This window comes from Erithacus rubecula (genome assembly GCF_903797595.1).
Source record: "Erithacus rubecula genome assembly, chromosome: 2".
Lineage (NCBI taxonomy): Eukaryota > Metazoa > Chordata > Aves > Passeriformes > Muscicapidae > Erithacus > Erithacus rubecula.
The window spans coordinates 85,153,395-85,176,700 of NC_136685.1; the positions used below are offsets into that span (position 1 = coordinate 85,153,395).

General features: G+C 37.1%; 1 protein-coding gene across 4 annotated transcripts in view; it reads left to right on the forward strand.

Annotated features, from left to right (window-relative positions):
• THADA (THADA armadillo repeat containing) overlaps nt 1-23,306 on the forward strand; it is a 150,116-nt gene that overhangs the window by 34,566 nt on the left and 92,244 nt on the right. For all 4 annotated transcript variants that reach the window (XM_079333023.1, XM_079333024.1, XM_079333025.1 and 1 more), the window contains exons 25-28: nt 35-157; nt 806-897; nt 15,885-15,974; nt 17,347-17,478. In XM_079333023.1, the coding sequence (XP_079189149.1) occupies nt 35-157; nt 806-897; nt 15,885-15,974; nt 17,347-17,478 (437 nt within the window). The remainder of the gene's footprint in view (nt 1-34; nt 158-805; nt 898-15,884; nt 15,975-17,346; nt 17,479-23,306) is intronic.

A 23,306-nucleotide genomic window follows, 5' to 3' on the forward strand; every position in this document is an offset into this window, starting at 1 on the left:
TTATATTTTTCATTTATTTCTTCTCCCACCACAGGTTCATGCTTTAAATATCCTCCGGGCGCTGTACAGGGACACACGTTTAGGTGAAAACATCATGCCTTATGTTGAAGATGGAATAAAAGCATCAATACTAGGATTTATGTCACCTGTCTGGGCAGTAAGTTAATTCTTAGTTCTTCTCCTCTAGTTTAAGAGGATATAGGGTGGTACTGTTCAGTGAAGCTTTGGTCATGTCTATAAATGGTAGTGCTAAGGCTTCTGGAAAGTAATATCTTAAGAAACAGTAAAAAATAATGTAGACCTGTGGAAAAAGTAATAATTTTGGTATTTTTCTTGGTTTTGTTTAATTTTTCTTAATGTGAAGTACTGATATCCACAAAAAGTAGGGACAAAGGTTCCTTATAGGTTAAAGTCTCTCTGGCTGTTAAATTTTGAATCAGTGCACTTAGCTAGTAAAAATGCTTTTACATTCATTCTGACTGTTACTTTGCTTTTGAATTAAGGATCCCATATGGCATATTCAGGTAGAGCCCTTCATGATGTGCTCTGCATAAGGGTGAATGCTTTGAGCTACTAAAAATCTGGGTGTATTCCTTATAATAGACATCTCCACAGGACTATAACTTTCCAGTAGTACTATTTGCATTGGAAGAATGGTCTGAATTAATAGTTTCCATGTGCTCACCTGTAGCATGCTTTTCACTCAGCTGTTTTTCTTTTTGACTGCACGTTAATGGCTGTATTTCAAAAAATAGTACATTTGAAAGAGATTTTTAAAGCATAGTTCTTATTTTTTTTGCTTTAGGTACGAAATTCATCTACGCTTCTTTTTAGTGCTCTGATTACGAGAATTTTTGGAGTTAAAAGAGGGAAAGATGAAAATTCCAAAAAAAATAGGTAAGCTTCACTTCTTATCAGTTAGAAGTTTGTGAAACATGACCTTAGCCAATTGTAATTGGCTTGCTTTATGGATATATTTGAATCATGATGTTACAAGAATGTCTAGCTGTGCTTAAACTGTGCTGCCAAGAGGTAAGTGGTAGGGCCAAAAATATCTGCTGTTAAACACAGTGTTAATTTGTACTCATGTGCAATTTCACAGGAGTGGAGTGTTGCTGAGAGGTCTTGCTACCAGTGGCTCTTCTGAAAGCCAGGGGCTCTCATGGTCACAAAATAGACCTATTGCTCTTGAGAGCAAAGAGAAAGGGAGTAAAAGAGAAGAACAGATGTATTCCCTTCCTTCTAGGTCTGGAGTTAATTTCACCCCTACTAATTTGAGATTTTCCTCTTTATTCTTTCTGCTCTAGAACACTGTCAGATCTTTTCATCCAAGCTCTAAAAATTGGTTATTGCAGTCTTCCAAGAGATCATGCCCTTGGTTTCTGTAGTCTTGCTTCAAATCCCTTACTGTTTCACTTCATGTAAAACCAGTTCTCCTCTGACTCTTAAAACTCCCCAGTCCTGAGCATTCCGGTTTCTTTGCACCCTCCATTTACTGCACAAGGACCCCCATGTTTTCTTTGGCCTCTTCCTTTAGCTGCTTCAGCAAACGAAACGTATCCATGGCCTGTGCTCTGTGACTGAGGTTTCTGCTCTAGGAGGGATGTGAAAATAACCCTGGATGTAGAATAAACTCATTAAAAAATATTCCTGGGTAAGCCCGTGGGGCCATAGAGTGGTCACGGTATGGATATTTTAGTAACCATTTCAGAAATTCCTAATGGATTTTCCCATCTCAGGCAAGGCATGCAGTTTCTGAGAGAAGGCAATTGTTAGAATTTACCTTCAGAAATTCCACCCTTTTTATAGTAGTTCCTTGCCATTGATCCATGTAACTAATAAAATTTTCATGCATATTTTGAAAAACTAAATGTCTTGGGATGATACTGGTCTGTTATTTTTTAGATACTACATAGATACCATTTTAGCTGTGTGAAATAATTATTGATTTCAGGTGTCACTTGAAAAACTTACTGTGCAAATATGAACATGAGGAAAAATACAGGTGGGAAACTGGAGAGAGATTTCCCTTAGAAAATAACTCTTTCCCCAAAAAAGAATTTGAAATTTTGGCTGCTCTGCTGCATGAAATTATTATTTTTTTGTCACATACCCAAGTCACTTCTAAAGTCACTCCTGTAACCCTCCTGAAGCCCGAGCAGACCAATAAAAAAAGTGCTTTTTCATTTCTTGCCTTCCTACTTTGGTTTTATAACAGCATTTAAAGTTTGGGTTTTTTTCTGTAGCTTTTACATTGAGCACTTACTGAAAGACATAGACACCCTGCTTTCTGAAACTTGTATCTTTTGGAAAAACTTGGCACTGACTTCTGCAGTGGGGAGGCAAACTGACTTCAAATACATGCAGTGTGATGTGTGGAATCTGAGATTTCTGTTTGTGAAGCTGCAGAAATTAATGCATTTGAGTGTCTGTTGGGGATGGGAGATGGCAAAAGGAAGGAAAGGAATCTTTAATGTAGCTGAATTGAATTTATTAATGACAATGATAATTTTAATGTAACTGGCCCCGTTGACTTGCTTCTCTGCAACATTTGTTTACAGTCATTTCTCTATAGTAATTTCAACCAAAAGATGTTAAACTGGGCTGGCTTTCTTTTCTTCATCTGCTCATTTAGCAGTTGTGCATTGAACATTGAATATAATCACTTGTTCTGTTTTCCATGTGTGCTTGTCAAAATTGTGACACAGGGATTAGGAAGACACTTCTTAAGACAGGTGAGTGTGATACAGGAGGTGTGAAAAGAGGCAGAGATTTGATTTGTAGCTCCTGTCTCTGCCTCTGCAGGAGAGCCCCACAGGTGGGTGTAAGGTGGGTTGTGTTTGGGAAGAGAGAGGTCTGTGCTTCTGTGGCTTGGCACCACGAGGTGTCACCATTGCTGCACAGCTCCCTGCAGCCTCATCCCTGGGTGCAGCTGCAGTTGGGCACTTCTCTTTGGGAACTTTAAACGCAAGGAATGTTTTGTTGGAACAGAATTTATATATTAAAACCAAGTAATGTTTTCCTCACTTCCAAAGCACTGGCATTTTAGCAGCTTGGATCTATAGGAGCTTTTGTGAAAGTAAGCCAGTAAAGCCAGTAAACTGCTTATCCTGTTGCCTTGATGATGTTCTGTTTACTTTAGGGGACAGTCTGTCCAGAGACCAGCTCTCCCATTAGGACCCTGCCTAGCTTTCCAGTTTACCTGATTTAAGATTAGGAGGTTATATCTGTTCATTTTGTGTCAGCAGGGAGTTAGGTTATTACTGGAGTATTCTGGGTATCTCTTTAAAAAAGGGATTGTTTTTCTGACTGGTTTCTCAAGAGGAGTTCCTGTGAGACTGATAGAATTGGGGTGGTTTGTGTAGACTTGCAGAAGAAAGCTTTGCTGGCACATGAGGTACTGATGCATCTTTTTAATTTTAGCATGGATGAAAAAGAAGAGTTGGAAAATTAGTATGTGAAAAATAGCATCTGTGTGCAGTCTTGCAAGTAGAAGAGAGAGGAGTTGTGTGATGGCTGTTTACAGTGGCCTATGCAGCTATACATGTTGAGCTTTCTCTTCTAGTGAAAATAAAGTTAGAACTCTTCTCTGGCTTTTCTCTTTCTGAGAAAGACTGTATTGAAACTGCTAATGCTGCTGCAAGTGTGTGTGACAATGTCTGTATATGGGTGTATGTGTACTGCTTACAGTTAGCCCTTACTTGTAGAGGGTTTAGTTTAGATTTTATATACTTGATTTGGCAATACAATTTTCTTAAATGCTATGATAATTTAAAATCTACAAGACTTTGAATTAAATTCTAGCCACATAAATTCAAAGTACTGAAGAAGGTGGAAGGAGGTCTTGGCACTGTGCCCCTGGCTATTTGGTTACAGAAAGTGTGTTCTGCACAGATACATCATGGTGTGCTTGAGAGAAAATACCCCCTCTGAGCCCTTCACAGCACAGGTGTTTATGTTGGTGCAGTCAGTCACTTCATGCTTGCTGTGTCTGCATCCTTGCTTGCCTGGCTAAGGTGGGATCAGCTGTTCCTCAGCCTCACTGCTGCTCTGACTTGATCTGTGCCCTGGGATATGCCCTCCACCCAGGCAGAGACTCAGGAGAGGGTCCCAGCTTCCAGGCACATCCTCCCTCTGGCTGCTCTGGCATGGTGGAATGACGTCAGTTGAAAGAGAATTGAAAGAACAGCTTGTTCCAACAACCCTGCCATGGAAATGGACACTTTCCACTGGACCAGATTGTTTAAAGCCCTATCCAGTCTGGCCTTGAGCACTTTGAGGGACAGGGCATCCATAAATGCTCTGGGCCCTCTATCAGTTTGAAGCCATTCTCTCTTGTCCTGTCCCTACACACCCTTATAAAAGTTCTGCTGCAGCTCTCTTGGAGGCAGCACCCTGAGGGGCAACTGAAGACCCGAATACTGTGCTTGGTTTAATGTGAATTGATTGAATAGGACTTTGGACAGCAATGAGTTTTGTAGGCCAATGATTGTTTTTTGATTAAATAGCCACTTCTTTTTTTCTTGTGTAGTCAATTTGCAATGCAGATTTGTTCATTCCATGCACTTTTAAAAGAAGCTGGAAGGTAGTGTGTGCTTCATAGTTCTGTTTCTTTCATGGTCTTTTCTTTTTCCTCTTAGTGTCGCTACAGATTGCAAATCATCTAAGGTAGATTTTTGCTGTAGCTGATTGTAGGTTCCAGTGTCACATAAAAAATTAGGATGTCTTGATATGAAGCTACTTATATATATTATGGTAGTTAATACAGACCTGAAAATCAAAGTGAAAATCGGGGTAACTTGCATGTACAGTAAACTCAAATTAATTTTGAAATGTAATTAAATTTCTCATCGTAGAAGAATTGCCTCTGTCCAAAGGAGTTAAAGTAATAATAGTGGTACTTTCATATATATATGTATATGTCAGGTACCTTTTTGGTGTGTAGTAGAATGTTCATTAAAGCTGTTATTGCTTGTTAGTGAACAAGACACTTGTCATCAGTGAACAAGACCCTTATCATTTGATGAGACTCCTCTTTTCAAATTCCTGGTATTTTTATGTTTCAGAATTGGTGTATATATGTATATATTTGCATTTTGGGAGGAGGGTAACTCCTGTGTATTTATAGTGCAGTGAAGGGGTAATGCATATGCAGGAAAATACTTAGTTGTCAACAGAGATTTTCTGTGGAGTTAGTACTCATCCCACCTGGGATTTGAGTATGAATGCTGCCATGTTTTCAGTTTTGGTTTAGACCTATTTGAAAAGAAAAAAAACTTTTCTTGCCTTCTGCATAATACCTTGTCTTTATTTTCATTTATAGCTGTCAATAGTTATTAATAACTTCAACCTCTAGAAAGGGGAAACTTATCTTTTTAATGACAATAAGTTGAAAACTATGTAGATAGGTTAACAGGTTATGAAGATGCCCTGCTGGCTGTGAGGCAGTCGACATTCATGACTGCCCTCTGCTTTCCTTGTTTTTATTGCAAGTTCAGTGTTCAGCACTTCTCAGTAAGTGGTTGCTTGTACACTTGAAGGTCACCGAGTAAAATCAAATTACCTTCTAAAAACACTTAAGTTGGCCTATTTTTTTCTTTTAAGTTACATGTGTTTTCTTTAACATTAAGGTTTTTTAAGAACCATAAGGAATTACATTTAATGCTGTGAAAAGTTAGAAGAAAACACTAGAAAGCTGATGTTCTCATGCAAACCTCTTTTTTTATAACATTATCCCTAAATTAATGTAATCTGATATTATCTTCCTTTTATTTAAGCTGCTTTTGAGTTGTAGCTTCAAATACATTTGCTACATTATAGGCACATGATTCCTGTTGTATATTCCACTCCTGAGTCTGATGTTTTGTCAGTCTTAAGAGAAAGCTTATTGGACATTTTCAGTGGATCATGGTAGGCAATGTAGGACTTCTGGGATGGATCAGGGCTGCCCACAGAGGAGTGGCCATTCCTGTTTTGGGGTAAGCCAAAATAAACATCCGTGGTACCAGCATGGTCAGGCTGTAGTGGCACATCAGTGTGGTAAAACTTTTAGGTGAGCTGCCTGGAGGGATGCTCACGGTGACTCCTGCCCTTAAATGCCCAGTGCTGACATGGAGATGCAGCAGTGGCAGAATTCCTGTGTGCCAGCTGTGTGTGAGGAGATGGTGACCATGGCCATGGCTCCAGGAGCGCTGAGCCTCCCGTGCCAGCTCCAGCAGGGATTCGTTCCTACAGCTGGATTCATGAAACCGGCCTCTGGCACTGCACGCTGTGCAGGGCTTGGGATTGCTTCATCTTGGATCTGTTAGCCAGTCCCTAGCGGGTTTTCTCTGGCAGCTTGGCCTGTTAAAATACTGTGTCAGTGGCAGTGAGATCCCATGAGGTGACTGAGGCATTTGAATGTCTCTGGTGCTTTTCCTCTGGCTCCTTCTGTGTCACTTTTGCAGCCTGTTCCCTCCATGCCACCTCAGTCGTTCTGGTGAATGCTTTCAAAGTAGTTACTAAGGATTTGTTGCAGTACATTGCCTTGTGAAGGGGTTGTTTTGTTAGGAAAAAAAAATATCCCTTGCCCTTCTCTGTGCTGAAAATAGGCCACATTTATTTTGTTCAACTTTTTGTTTTTAATACTCTGGCTCTCTTTTTTTTTATTGACTTTGACAGATTTAGAAGACTTAATCATAGAACTGTCTCAAGAAAACATGCAAAAGTTCAGGCTGACTCAGATAACCGTTACGGCTTTTGCTGATTAATAGTTCAATAACAATATGCTTGTTTAAACTTTATTTTGAACAGGCTCCCTAAGTGCCTTTATAACAAGAATAATGATGATAAGGTGTTATTAACTTGTAAGGTGAAGGTAAAATTTATGAAAGTTTTGTACAGAAACAACTTGAAAACAAGCTCCTAAACAAATCTATTTCCCTCTGTTATTGCTTTAATTACTCTGTTTTGCAGGTCTAAACTGAAACTCTAAAATCCCCTGTAGCAGAAAATAGGGACTTTGCTTCTCGAGCCAGAGGATGTTCTCTGTCTGTATGATTTCTGCTGGTTTTAGGCACAGTGTGTGTCTGTCTTCTTTTTGATAAAATACCTAGTATCTACAGAACCATTTTTACTTCAAAATCGTATCTTGTCTATACAGAGTCAGAAAAGCAAAAACCCACATAAATCCCAGTCACATTTCTGGGGCCTAAAACACACTTAAATCATTGTTGTGCAAATGTGTATCTTCATAACATCCTGTCTTAAGTCAGCACCAGAAAATAGAAAGATGAACGTGGTAAAATGAGCTGAATGAAAGTTCACCCAAAGTGTAACATCCTAAAAATATGTATGCTGGCCCATGGTAGCTCTAGTTCATTCATTTGTTTTAAATAAATTAGAGGAATAATGTTAAGGTTTATTTCTACCAAGTGAATAAAATGCATTCACTGAAACAAAAATTAATGTAAACTAGCTGCACAAGTAGGTAATTTAGTTTCTGATGCAGTGATAAAAGTTTTCATTAGTATGAATAGAGGTAATTATTCTATTTTGATCTGTGCATATTATACATATCCCTTATTCATTAACTTCACTATGCTAAGTGAAAAGCAGCTACTCCTCATGGAATACTCCCAGAGGGAAAGTGTGCATTATTGGAGCTGGAATTTACATTGCTTAATTTGTGGTAAGAGATTAAAGATAATAGTGTTATAGGCACTGAATAGAATTCTTGTAGATTTTTTAGATTATATATATATATATACACACACACATATATATATGCCTGTCTGTTAATTTTAGTTATATTTGCTTGTGTACATACATTTGTACACAAATACACAGTTCAGTGTCCTAAAAAAAGTTTGTTAAAAGTAATTATATGTAAAATAATTATTTCAAACTCAGTTTTAGATATAATTTTGTATACATGCATATATATATATTTGTCTTTGTGTATCAAAGTTGAATGGTGATTAATGTGTTGATGTAGATGCCAGATTGTATCTCTGATGTTGGGTTTAAGTGCTGGTCCCCTCTTTTTATTCTGAGCCCATTGTATGCATACTTCTCCATCTAGCATTGCAGCCAAAGTGCTCTTGCAGAAGTGCTCTTCACAAGTTACTTTATTGAAATGTGTGTTGCATAATTATTCCTCTTAAGTCACACTTTTCCTGATGTATTTGTTCTATGCAGGTGTTCTTTCCATACCTGATCACACAAGGAGTGTAATAAATAGCAAAACAAGAGGTATAAAGAAACTTGTGTCTATGAGATCAAAGCAAGCCAGACCATGCAGTCCTTTGGAAATCTTGGCTAGCTCTCTTGTAAATAAAAGTGCCTCTAAAGCAGAAGGTATTTAATTACTGTATTTATACAGGTTTTGATTGGCAGTTCAGTTATTAACCTCATAAAAACACAGCAATGTAAACTAGTACAAATGTTTATTCTAGCACTTCTATCTGAAGGAAAATGAAAACCAAGATATAGTGGCATATTCTTAGTTCCTTCTAAGTATTTATTTTAGGTCTGTGTAGCATAAAAGAATGTTTTTTCCAATCAGTGAACTTAAAACTATTTTGCTTACTGTTCTGGGATTTAAGTGTTTTCTAATTACTAACAAAACCAATGCTAGATTTATTGAAGGTACACAGTCACCATATCTTTATTAAAGGTCCAAACCCCACATCTTTGTGATGATGCTTCTTTCTCCTTCATAGTGTTTACATTTCATATGGGGTAAAAATGAAATCTGAATTGTTTTTTGTAACTGATTTGATGACGTTACAGGAAAGTTGTGCCTCTTTGTCACGGAAGAGTTTTCCTGTATCATGTTAGGTCTAGAAAAACAAGTATGCAATAATATTCTGTATCCTTGCTTTTAGGCTTATTAGCCAATACACTACAGCAGGGTTTTTTTTTTACAGTTGTTTGTTCCAGGATTCATTGTGGCCTCCCACAAAATTACATGGCCATTTTGCCTTCTATGGCAGCACTAAAATTCTTTTTTTGCATGTGAAATGTTTTATTGAAAGCAGTTTGTCATGGGTCCTGAGGCAGTATGTGATTGCAGGAATTTAACTCTTAGGTATATTCTTTAAAACAAAATCATCTGAGGCAAATGAAAAATTGTATATAATCTCTGTTTCTAAAGGAACTTGCCTGCTACTGTTGTCTCTGTCTCTTAGTAAGAATAGTGATGGTTCTCTGGTGGTCATCCAGAGGGACTGATAATCACAGCTTTCAAAAATATATACTACTTCTGAAATTAAATTAAGTGATTATTCTTATTTTCACATCAAGCTAGTATTTTAAATACTACTGTACAGTGTGGCAAAAAGAATAGCTTGTGCTGAATTAAAGACTAAGTTACTAACTTGATAAAAAAATGTTAAGTCTCAAGAATTTTGTGCTGAGCAGGATCTGTTGTTCAGTGTACTTGCAGTGGCTTGTGATGGCCAGCAAATGCAGGAAGACAAGAAAAGCATTGATCTTTTAAGAAGGCAATGTTAAAACTGTGGTGGCAGAGTGGGAAGTAGCTAAGTGGAACCATACAAACTGTAAAGGGATCTCTTTGTCCTGTTTCCTTGATTCCCATTGGGAGTATGACTACTAGCAGCACTACATAGGTCAGTGGTGTCTTTAGATGAGTTCAAACCTCCAGTATTTTAAGGACATTTCATAACTATTCTGGGTAACAGTGCTTCATTCCCCTTGCCCAGTTTAAAACTTCTCAACTATGATTTGTGACAGTTGGTCCTTTCTGTACTATGCAGCTGCTGCAAGAAGATTACTAGCTCTCTAGTCTCTAATTCCTTTAAGTGGTTATAGGCTACTGTTAGATTTCCTTTGGGCCTCCTCTTTTTCAAATAGAACAAACCTGGCTCCTTCAGCTTCTTCGTACAGAGGATGTGCTGTAGGCCATGCCCATCTGAGCAGCTGTTTGCTGGACTCTCTTGTGTATTCTAATCTCTTCTGGACTAGGCAACCCAGAATGTGATGGAGGATTCCATGTGCAGCCTCACTGATCTGCTGCTGCTTTTGTTCCAATGAACACAGTCCCAGGTGTGGTTTGCCCTGTGAGCAGTGAGGATGTGCCCTTGGCTTATACTGTAACCTACATTTGGCATCCAGTGTGACTCATGCATTTTTTCCCTTGGGGCTGTTGGTTTCTGAGCCAGTTGGTTTTCAATCTCTGCTGATGCTCTGGATTATTCATCCCAGGTGCACAATCTGTAATTTTATGAATTGTTCTCCTTACTACCACATTTGAATAATTTGAAATGTTTTATATTTGCCTTTGTAGTTGTATAATATTGTGCTGTTTTGCTGTGTTCTAAAATACAAGATAAAATTGCCCTTGGACTCAAATATAGTAAGTTCTTTGAGTTTTGCTACCCCTATAGTTAGAACCTTTCTGTTTTCTTTACCTTTACTGCTGTTATTCATTCTGTCATGGCATGTAGATGATTGTCATATAATTTAGTCCTACTAAAGGAGCAAAAAATTAATGTAATTCTTAAAACATGTCTGAAATTAGCTTTGGTCTTTACCATAACCTCAGCGTAAATCAATCTGCCATACATTTTTTCTTGGTGTTTTTTGGGGAGTTGAAAAAAAAAAAAATTCCTGTTTATTTGGAGTTTATGCTTCTGAAATTTCACTTTGTTTGCAGGGAAATATGCTTCCTATATTTTGAGACAGCATTTAACTGCTTAATAAATGATAAGGGTCACGGAAAGAACACAAATGTTAAAATGGGCAACTAAACCTAGTCTAGTCAGGTTAGCCTAGTAAAGTTGCATTGTGGGATTTTTTCATAATTCAGTGATGTCAGAAGCAGCAAATATGTAAAATGTATATTGTATATATAAATCTGTCATTTTGAAGGACAGTTTTGCTGAAGTCTGTTCTGGTTTTCAAGTGCTTTCAGCAGCAGTTGTCCTTGCAATGCCAGAAGGAAGTTGGTTTCTGTTTCTGCATTACTGCCCTTTAACATAAAGGATCATCTGGCATTTGGTTAATGATTTCAGTGTAAGGATTGGTATGACACAAGTAGATTTTACAGGAGGCAATTAAAAATATTTCTGTAATTTCATTAAGACTGTTTTCTTGGTCGTGGCCTAAGTGTGTCTTGTCTATACTTTTTCACATTCCAGTTCTAATTTTTGTTTTTAAATGTAGTGCTATTTTTCCCTGTCAAATATTTGGCCATGCATTCACCAGCTGACATGAGATGTTAGCAGTATTTGTGTTTTAAGAAGAACACCAGAAACCCTTGCTGCCCTCAGAAGATTGTCTCTAAATCTCACCTATACTATACTCAAATGCAAACATTTGCTGCCAATGTTCTTTTACATGTCAGTTGCTAAAAACAGCCTACAAGGTTATAAAGCTTTGTTCTTCTGAAAAATAAATGAAAGAACAGAAGCAGGTAATCTCTGACACATGTCACAGTAAAATAATATGTATGCCCCAATGTCACAGCAGAATTTTAATCTCCTGGAGTGTTCTCTTAAGGTATACAACAGAATTTTAAAAAGAACACTGCAATATCCATGGTTTTATTCTTAAATGTCTTTTTAAAATGCATTTAAATAATCCATCCACTTGTTACGTATAAAGGTGGAATATTTTGTAAGAAAGACAGTTAAAAAATGTAGATGTTAACCCTTGAGTTGTGCAGCACCAAGTTGCTACTGAGACAAACATGATGTATAATCACTGGAGATGTCACAGTTTTCAGCAGCATTTATGAATTGATTCTAGAAGTTTGATGTTACTGATATCTCCACAAGCAAAGCAGATGAAAACTTGAAAGCACACGATTCTTGCCTTAATTTAAGCCACTCCAGGTTCTGCTCTGGAAAGTGATACAGCCAAAGAACTGGTGCTAAGTGAATGGAAGAACTGCAGACACTCAAGAGTATAGTAAAGACTTCTGGGTTAGATTATTTCAGAAAAAAGTAAAACTGATTTTTGCATCTTTTCTGAAGAAGCATTATCAATACTCTAAACTGTGTTTCATGCTTAAACCAGACTTTCCCTTGAAGTTACAGTCTGCTTTGAGTTTATTTTATTTTATTTTTTTAATTTTTGTTTTTATTTTTATCTCTGTCACTAGCTGGTATTTTGTAGCATAGCTGTGATTCAGTTGTTTTCCAAGTGCTTATTGCTAACTATTAAATCCTATCCTTCCTATCATCACATGCCTTCGAAGTAACTTCTTGCCAGTTGATGTGACTTCTATATTCTGTGAAAGATATTTTCTTGCCCCCCTTTTGCCTGCTCCAGAATCTATTGAACAGGAAGAGTTTGACTCAAAGGCACACGGAGACTAGTTAGGAGTGGTGGGTGTCACTTGGTTCTGTATGACATGGTACAGAAGATGCCTCTGTATTACTGTTCCTTATTAATGGAACATCTTTTCAGGTGGGGAGAACTGAAATGGAAATGACTAGGAAGCCCATGTATCTCTCTCTACATAAACATTCTTTATCAGTTTTTCTGCTGAGTGCTAAACCAGGACATCTGTGTCTAGCCATCAGAATGAGACCTTTTGTAATGTGCCTGTCATTTGACTTTTGTGCAGAATTGCTTGCATGAAAAGACATCAGCATTGTTAATCTGGAAATTCTCTGAGATGTAAATATTGCATCTTCTTAAGTACTGCAGTATTCTGCATGTGTACACTTTTACTTATTTTTGCAAGTGAATTTAGAGGATATGAGTGCTTCCATTAGATTCTCTCAGCCTTTCTACATCAAGCATCATTTTAATTCAATATGTGAATGACATTTTGCATTGGGAAGAGGGATTTTTATTGTAAACATCATCAACTCATTGATAACTTTTGTTTCATTACTCTACTTCTTCTCTCAGTAAATAACCTTCCACCAATTCATTGTTTGGGTCTCAGTAATCCTGTTTGAAATCCTGGATTGTGAAACTCTGCTTCTTTGAGTTACTAACAGGAAAAAAGAAAATACTATTACAGAGTCTGTGGTTGAACATACTGTTAAAGATCTCTGAAGCAATATAAAAATAGTTTCAGCTGGACATGGGATAAAATAGTAGTATCTTAAGGCTCTTCTCAGTTACTTCTCTTATAAAAGACATTTTTGGGGGAGTAGATGTGAAATCTTGTGATCTGAAGAATGTTTGGTTTAAGAATTTAATTATGGTAGCTCTGTTGCCAAAAATCTGTGTTTGAACCTTGTCAGTGACTAATGGGAAGGTAGTTATCTGTATTTTTAATTAAAACCTATTGTTCCCTGTCAGATCTGTCATAGAACAGGAAGAAAAAGTTTTTTTCATGAAGACTGTTGGCAGTGGCTTTTGGGTTGTTTTAGTCCACATTTACTTGATATGTTCCTTTATAGATATGTCAGGGATTTGTCTTCTTTTAAAGATGTGGATAGCCTATTACTTGTGGAGCCTAACTTGCATTTGTGTGCATAATCTATTCTTATCATAGCATGCATGAAGCATATCTCAAAGTGCTGGTATTTGTTTTTCAAAGGAGTATGGTTTTTGATAAAATTAATATAAAATGTGGCTTAGTGTCAATTTTGAAGAGCAAAACCATTACACTTTTTTGTCGTTCCATTTGCAATTACAGAAATAGTTGTGTGTACATGTTTCCAGGATCAAAAAGCATGCTTAGTATTAAAAAAATGAAGCATCTAAATTCCTCTCTTCCATACTGCCTAGCTGTTTTGCTTCCTGCTTCTTCCCAGTTGTGCATCTCCTTGGCTTGACATCCCCAAGTAGTGAATTCACACTTAAATTAATGCTCTCTATTTTGAGCACACTTTTTAATTTGCAGCACTTCTGATAATATGTAGTATTTCTTGTTTCCCCTCTGAACTGGAGGCCCTTTAACAGTGTGCTCAGACAGTTGTGCCTCCTTTTTGCTGAAAATGCCTGTGGACATCTTCTCTGCAGATACTGCCTGTCAGTGGTTTTGATTAGGCTGCCTTCACCCATCAGTAAGCTCTGGAGCAGTAAAGCAAGTAGGAGGTTACGTAGGTTATATAATTCACCCACTTCAGTAGTTAAAATTTTCTTTTCCTGTCAGAAAGATTTATGAAATCATGCTAATTGCAAAGAATTTTGAAACTTTGTAAGGTTATTGAGTTCCATTATTTAATATTGATTCAAATGTGGCTGTATGTAGTCCTTTCTTAAATCTCTAGGCAGTGACCATCCATTCCATAGGAAACTTGACCAGTTCTGCTTTTGCTTGTTACACTCTATAGCACAAGAGATGGAGATGTCACAGCATTTTTTGATAAAACGTTTTCTTCTTAAATACTGAGTTCTTAATGTGTCACATAGGAAAATTCACTAGGATGGGCTGTTTGACCTGATAGATCTTAAGTTTTGTGCTGTCTTTGGCTTTGCATCTTCAGTTTGTTACATACTGTATGTGCAAAAAACTGAAGAAGTTTTGAGGACGCTATTACAAGAAATTGCATGGGAGTCTTCTGCTTGAATAACCAGTTATTATCAATATTGATGCCTTTAAACTGTTCTCATTAGTGCTTCAATTTATATTAATTCACACTTGTAATGCTTCCATGTAATTTTTAAATCTGAAATCTTTTTTGTAGCTATAACAGCTACTGCAGATTCCTTGCTTTTAGTTCTAGCAGTTCACTATATTGTATACATATTCACAGAATTTTTCTTATGTGCCTTGGGAAAGTTTCCTGTCCCTCTTTGAACATTTGTTTCCACCTAACAGTCTGGTTTTGCTGTGTTTATTCTGTGGCCTGTGGCTAAGGCATGTTATGTTAGCTGAGTGCTGGAAGGAGCTGTGCTGATGTTTGCCATGTGCTCGTTTACTCGTGCGTGATTTTTTTTGTCTGCTTATTTTTATATGCATTCAATCTTGCCTTCTCATCGTGTTATTTTTCCAAACCTGGATCTGTCTGCTTATTGGAAGCTTTGCATTGGAGTCATGCTAACGTGGAACATTTATCTTGGTTGATCTTGTGGCAAGCAAACTCTGCAGTTGGCTTTGTTTTTCTAAATGATGCCCTTTTGTTTATTTGTTTTTAAAGAAAGTCTTTTTCTATCTGCATGTCTAATTGGAGCTTCCCCATGGTAACATTCAAGTGGTTCTTACTTTGGTGATGCTGAGTAGTTTCATATAAACCATAAAGCCATCCTTTATCTGATCAAATGATTGTAAAACAAATACAGAAAAAATTCTACTTATGTCTTTTTAGCTTGGATTGATTTGCTGTTGCAGCTTTAACTGTGCCACCTTACTGGTTCTGGCTAGGGATGAGTTCATGAGATGTTTGTATGTTGCTCTGTTTTGAACATGGTTGCTCCATCTACAGAAGCAGAAATGTGTCCTGTAGTGTCCCTGCTGCCATGTGCTGGAAACAGCACTGTGGAAGGAGGGCTAATGGAAGCTCAGACTCCTCTGCCATGCATTTCACAAATCTGTGAATTATTATTCTGAGATGCTTTTTAGTATCAGCAAGCTATGAGTATCTGTTAGTACATGTCTATTAGGTATATTCTATTTAGGACATGAGCCATGCCTAAGAAAGTGTAGTCTTGTGAGTATTGTTAAAATAATGTCAGAATTTAAACTGTTGTATCTTTTTTGTGTGATTAGGGGCTAAGATCCATTTTTCCCAGAAAGGCCTAATGACAAACTGTTAGTGAGCACACACAGATACAGTTACTTAATTTGTGTGAACTACACTCTACCACCATTTTTCACGAAAACATTGTGCCTTCAGAGTTCATTGTGCATGCATGGTTCCTCTGTCTCTCCAGCTTCACTGTAGCATCAGAAGTGCAACAAATAAACTGATATTTTGAGTGTAACTCATTATTGCAGAATGCTAATTATGGCTCTTCTTCATTTGTTTCTGCAGAATGACAGGAAGGGAGTTTTTCTCTCGATTTCCCAGCCTTTATCCTTTCCTTCTCAAGCAGTTAGAGGTTGTAACCAACACTTTGAACAGGTAAGATGATGTCTAAGAAAACTTTGAAATACAAAGTGAAGTGAAAAGGTTAAACTGAGTTGTCACATACACACCCTAGTGCCATTGTATACATCAATGCTTCTTGAAATGATACAGTTCTAATGTTTTCACTAGAGCTTTTTTCTTTTAACTTCAGCACATTGCATTAAGTCTCTGAAGATTGAACTACTAGTGACTAATTAAGAGTTGCTGTGTTCTTAGGATCAGATGTTAAGGAACTTACATTTTTCAGGGAAACAGAACCCGGGTGTTTGAGTGCCTCACATTTAACAATGAGGCTTCCCAGCATGTTTAAGTGATACGGGGTCATAGGCCCCCAGTAACACCACATGAACACTTCCCAGCCTGTGGCACACTCACTCTGGGGAAGGTCCTTGATCTTGTTTTAAAGACTCCACAAATGGTGGCTGAGAGCTACAATTTGATCAATGCAGATGATACCATTTGGGATGACGCTGTTACCTCCAGGTTCATGAACTTTTAAAGTAAACCAGTGCTGGCTTTGTTTTTTCTTAAAATGCTATGATATAAACTGTGGAAGTTGAGCAGCTGATTTATGGGTGAGGTTCCGCTGACTTTAATGGGCGTAAGGTGGACACTTGGAAGCTGAAGTTTCACCCGTCAGTCCATGTTTTGCAGTCTCTGCTCTAAGAAAAGAGGTTGTGTATATTCTGCACAGCAGTCCACTCTACCTGACGTTATAAAAGGTGACAGTGTCGTCACTGGCAATTTTTGGGAAGTTTTTCTGTTGAAAAAGATTGAAAACGGCTGTCTGAAATGTTGGTCTTGAGTGCTTTTTCATTGTGGGTTAAGACTTGTATCTTATCAGATGTTAAATCAAAAAGTATTGATTTTTAACTTGGTTTTCTGATTGTTTTTACTGTATGAATAGTAGACCCTTGGTGCCAATGACAAGAACTATTCTTTAAAAAACATGTTATTTACAAAACACACATTTCCTTTCAAACTGATGGAAATACTTTCTTTAAATCATCTTTTTATAAGTCAGCTCTCTTCAGTTTCCTGGTTCATAGAGAAACATTATCTGTGCATATTTTTAATACTATTTGTAAATGAAGGCAGCTCACCACATTTGGGAATAAAGGAGGCTTGGAATAATGTGGGTAAGTGAAGCAATACAGCCATGAGTGTCTTCATTAGAGGGGTTCCGTGGAGAAGAACTGAATGCCATATTTCATCCCAGCAGGGTTTGCCCTCCCTTGTAACAATCAGCCTAGGATAACTTCTTGAACCAGAGATGCAGAAGGCTATTTTGTGGGGAAGAGGTTCAAGATTAGCATGAATGAGGATGCTTTTTTTCACCAACTGCTTCTTACATCTTTTTATTTAGTGAGGCTGAAGAGTTGAAAATCCACCCAAGCCTGTTTCTTTTGCTTTTAATCTTGGGAAGACTGTATCCATCTCCAATGGATGGCTCTCACTCAGCCCTCAGCACAGCAGCATTTGTTCCCTTTATTATAAGGTAAGATGATCTTGTGTAAGATAAGGTTTCTTATGTGACGGGAGTTCTTTCTTGAATCTTCACGGGTTTTTTTTGTTTTTTTGTTTTTAAATAAAATGCCTCTCTTCAGTTTTAATCCTTAAAGGAAAAATTGGTAATCATTGGTTGGACTTTGCTGTATTATTAATACTTGTTTTAGAGAACTAGAAGGGATTATTGACTTATGCAAATCATTGCATGACTTGTTTGTAAATCTTCATCTGCAAATACTGTACTGCATCACTGGCTGCCACTGAGAGAGTAGATAAAAACTGATGAGTTTGACAGATTTTAGCAAGATTTGCTCTGCAAGCTTCTTTTCAGTCCTGCAGAATGATTGTTTGCAACATGTAAGTGTAATGTCTAATATATAGATTTGTATATGTGTGTATGTATCTCTTTCCATATCCGTCCACAAATATACATAGCTAGATAAAGATACGGATCTGTCCTTTTTCCAGCCTGTTTATAAGATGACTTTTCAAATATTTATACAGTGTAACTTTCATTTATGTGGTGGTTACAAGAAGATATTCAGCAGATATTTTGCTACTCTGTATGCCTCCTGTTTGGGATTAGGAGCCTCATAAAGGAGCTAGGGATGTGGGGGGCAGAGAGAAATGAGCATCACCAGTATTTGAGAGGAAGTCTTGCTGTCTGTGTGAAAGCTTGAGTTCTGTAGGGTGAGAGACTTGTGTGCTTCATCTTGCTCGTCTAGTAGTGAAACAAGACTAAGTTGTTGTCCTAAGATATTTTAATTTTTTTAAACTACTGTGTATCTTAGAAAATAGCATCTCTATCTGCTTCTTTTTCACAGTGGATGTGATGTGTCTCTTGCCTTTTATTATACTCTATGAATTTTCAAGAATAACTACTAATTATTATTTTTTCCTGAAAGGAAAAACCTGTATTAGGAGTTTTTTAAATGCACTGTATTTAATAATTAAATATGTTTGGCTTTCTGCCATATCTGAATCTTAAATGCTTTTTGGGTAAATGTTTTAAACTATTTGTTGCATCAATACTTGGCTCTGTTTTGATGCCTTTATTAATGCACTGGAGAATGTTTGTTTTTGGTTTTGTTTTTTGGTTTTTGGTTTAATGTATTATTTCAGCATCATTTTGGTTATTGCTAATAGATTCTTTTGATAAGCTTTTGGTTATAGCTTTTTAGTTTTTTAGTCTTTACTTCTGTTACGACCACTACTTTTTGCAAGGTACATACACCAGCAAAATAACTTTTCACACTTAGCTAGCTCATTATCTTGAGGATATTTAAATTCAATCTGAAGATGTGGGAGAGAACCCCAATAAAAGCTTTAAGCTAAGAACCTGGAATAGTTAAGAGACCTATACTGCTGGACATACTTTCCTTTAAATGTATTCTTAGAAAGGAATGATGCAGCAGATAAAGATGATGTTTTCTTTCCATTGATTTTCGTATAAATGCTATGGATGTGGGTATAAAACTAGCATAAAATAACTACATATTTGTGACAAAAAATTGTTGGTGGGTGTACAGACACATGCATTTTCTGTCTCGTTACTTAGCAAAGTATTGAAACTTTTATGGTTGCCAGGGGACAATACCAAGGATTCTGCAGAGGTAAATGTATTTATGATATAGCTCAGTGTGTTGTTACTGGTGTATTTCTGTCTACAGTTCTTACACCTTTGTTCTTTGAATGCTGGGACTGTTTTCTGTTCATTCTGACTGCATTTATTGGAATACACAGGGATTATTTATCTTGGTAAAACACATACATTGCTATTTACCCTTCTCTTTCCCTTTCTACTTTTCATTATGCAATAGCAAATGAACAAAAATAAAATTGTTTCCTATTCATTTGGTTGTGAAGTAACCAATTAGAGAGGATCAAAGAGGAGGTCTGGTGCGCTGTGTACTAAGTCATTAAATTCTGCGTGTAAACTGTTTCTTTGAATTGCTCAGTGCAGTGTTGTGTTCTATAGCATCTGCATATAGACATAATTACATGGCAGTCCAATGCAATTGTAACATGTAATTGCCATGCCTTAGCATGATATTTTTGTTTAGGATGCTGTACCCGTGTCAGGAAGGATAGATGTGGCACAGAGAGAGGAAAGGTGAATATGACCCATAGCTGGTCCTAATACCCCTTCCAGGGCTGAGCCTGCAGTGAAGTGACATTCACTTGCTGCACTGAGAAGATGAACAGAAGATTGTTTGCAAGCGGGTGAGCAGTTCTGTGAACAAAACTGGGCTGAGCAGAAAAAATTCAAGTTGGGCTTTTGAAGAGTTTCGCTTAAGCTCGAGTGGAATTTTCCATCTAGTGGGAGTAGAGCTGTGGTTGCTCTGACCGTGCCGAGATGAATTGCACAATATGAGCAGGATTAAATGCTGCAAGGACAAATCTCAATCTCAGTGCATACAGTTGTTACTCCCTGTTGAGCTAGGACATTTGATTACCTATCTGCAGTTCTATTAAGCTATTTTCCCCCTGCAGATGTTTTATTTGGAAGGGAACACTTTGATTCACAACTTATTACCTCACTTTTTTTTAAGAGCTAGATAGGTCTGTTTTAATGGTTACTTTCTAAGATGAAAGAATGTACAGCATGTTTTTGATTAACAAGGGAGGTAATCGGGAGGTAATGTTTTAAGTATGAAACAAAAACATAACCTCCCTTTTGCCTCCCTCTCCCCTTTTCAAAGACCTGTAATCTCTTCAGAATGATCTAGAATTGAGTTACCTTGTGTCCTCTCCTACCATGGCATTGACAGTGTGTTTGTTTAGTGTTAGATGTTCTGGGCTGAATGCTCTGAAGGAATAAAATGGGTATTGCTGTATTAACTCGAATACTTTTTCACAAATTGAAGTCTAGCTCTATTTAAGAGTCTGACTTCTTAATCTTTTAGAAAGTCTTTTTTTTTTTAAATTAACTTTAAAATGCCAAACAATATAAGGTTTTAAAACCTTGTTGGGTATATGTGTCTTGGCTTCCCTTGACAAAACTTAATTTTTCAGGAAATTTCTTCTTTAAAACTTCAGCCAATATACAGATGTCAAAGCAGTGCTACTTCTAGGTGTATTATGTTGCAAGAAATATGAATGTCTTTCTATGAAATTATGGAGTTATGAAATAGACACTATTTTCTTGGACAGAGTTTTGTAATCTGTAATGTATCTTTGTGCAAGATGGAGGAACTAAATTCCTAAGTGCCCTGATGCTGTTTCCAGTCAGGGACCAGGGTGGGTGGCAGTGGGAAGGACTTTACAACTATTTTTCTCTTCTGCCCTTCTCTATCCACCACTCTGGACTGACAGGGTTTTGGTTTTGCATTTGAGAGCTTGTTGATGTACAAGGATAATCACTGTGAGTGTTAATGATGGACACTAGGAAAACAAAACAGTGTGTGGTGAGGAAAAGTTTTATGTAGGATGAAACATTGTCATTTTTTGATTAAAAAAAGCTTTAAAAGCCTGTAGCCGTTCCTAGCGCAGTGCTTAGGGAAGGACAGAAAATATTCTTACCGTCTTTGAGTTTTGGAAATAGATTGATATGGGTTTATTTTAGTTTCCTAGTAAACAGAGCAGATGACCATGAAATCTGAAGCTTTCTGTGTCAGTTGTCTTCCTATTTCATGAATGTGAGAGAGCTCACTTCTTAAGGAAAAGGACTCAGATGTAGTAGTATTAATATTGCAGAAGGTAGTGTAAATTTAAATTTTCACCAATCAGTAATGTTACTTGGGTGTAGGTTGCTCATTTGAGAAAGTTATTCTTTGTTGACTTGTGCCTATAAGTTTGATTGCTCTATATTGTGTTATGACAAGGTCTGTATGAGCTTCACAGGAATGGGTCTAGGGTGAGATGGTATAATAAAGAAACAAAATTCAAAAGTAAAGTCAAAAGTTTTTGTGAGACTTAGCAACAAATCCTAAATTTTAGATATAATAAACAGCACAAAAACCAGACAATTGTTGAAGCTGTAGCAGAAAGATCTCTTCAAGTTGTTTGAGAAGAGCTAAGTGGAAATAATTCATGACTATATATTTTATAAGTTGTAATTGCTGTTTGTATAAGTTTAAATGCAGGTTTGCTGGCGTTTGTTTTGTTTCACACACATACACTAGTATGTGTGGGTTTAGTACACCATCCTTTAGTTGACTTGAAAGCAACCATCTGATTTTCTGGAGGCTGAGCACTAGTACATGTTGGTAATTGGCCAAATAAGGTAGCTTACTCTGCTAAGTGTGCTTTCTCTTTCTCCTCTTTTCCCTGTATTTTAGTGTGGCATGGCAGCACTAGAATTAATACTAAAGCTTCCCTGGTTTCAGCTGTCATTTCTGTAAGACTGGGAATCTTACCAGGGGTCTGATAAGGAAAAGTTCTGTGGGAATGTCTTTTTGTATTAGATTAAAAGAGCTACATGTGTTTGTTGCAGCCTTGTATTAAAATAGCTGCTTTTGATTACAGTTGTTTATGAAAACATCCCCCTGGGTTCCCATATCAATTGCACATCGTCTCAGTCTTTGGTCTCTGTTTTTTAAATTTATTTTGGGTGTTTTTTTAGCTCCTAATGTTTGTTTAGTATGACTGCTCAGCATTATAACTGTCTGCAAATACTGCATTATTTGAAATCCCTGTGAGAGTGGGAGCAGGCTCTGACTCACTGGAATGCCCTGTCCTTCTTGAGGAAGCTCATGGGGATGACCAGTCATTGCTAGATGAAGACAGATATCCTTTTTATTGTGGGCAAAGTTCCCAAAACATGGGCTGGCCTAGACACTTGGAAAAAAATCAGCAATGTGCACCCCTAAAGCATACATTGTTTATTAGGTTTTTGTTATTAAATCTCTTGCCTGACATCTAAAGTGGAAATTTTGCATAGCTAGGAGGGGAGGAGGAGGGAAGGACAGGAATCCATTTCTCCACTGAGCTTATCACTAATGATTTGGGACTTGGTCTTGGAAGTCTCCCATTTCTACTTATTCTGTTCTCTGTGCAATCCTGATTGCATAGTGATTAATACTGATCTGTAAAAATATTTATGGGTCACTGTAAATATTTTTTAATAATAAGGGTTTTGATATTTTTCTTCCTTTTAGCAATTTTAAATAACAGTTATAAACAGGCTGTAATTTTTTCCAATTTGATTAAGTTCAAAATGTAGTGTAGAGAGAAAGGCAAAGGACTTGATTGGCAGTAGGCTGCTCAAAACCCTCTGATCTACTGAAACTATTTATTCATCTTCTACATTCTTTACTGTATTTCTGTCTTTTCTTTCCTCTGAAGCTGTAGACAGGTGTGTCATATCCAAGTGGTGCTGATGGGAAATAACACAATCCTTAGGTATTTGTTATTAATTTTATTCCAGTTTTCACTGTGTTCATCAGTCATTGGCAGATTATTGTCTGCAGCAGTTTAGGAAATATGCACAAGCTGCAGGGAGCTGTCAGATTCATGGGAAATAGAGGGTGACATCTAGCAGAGAGGTATTCATCATAAGCACTGAGTGTAGCTCTCTTTTTCCAGTGTTGCTGACTCCTGTAGAGGACCAGTGCCTGAGATCCTGGGTTAAAATTTGATGTATGTTGTATTTGATATATACTTACTTGAAACATGATGCAGTGAAAATGTGATGGGGTGCTGAACTGTCAGCATATGATTAGTGAATTTTATTATTCATTTATGTACTTAAAATTAACCAGTAAATGCTCTGCTGGGCACGATAAGTATCCAAAAAATAACATTTACCTTATTCTGGAAAAGTATTTGCAGGAAGGAACATGGAGAGAAATAATGCATTAACTATCCAGAGGATGA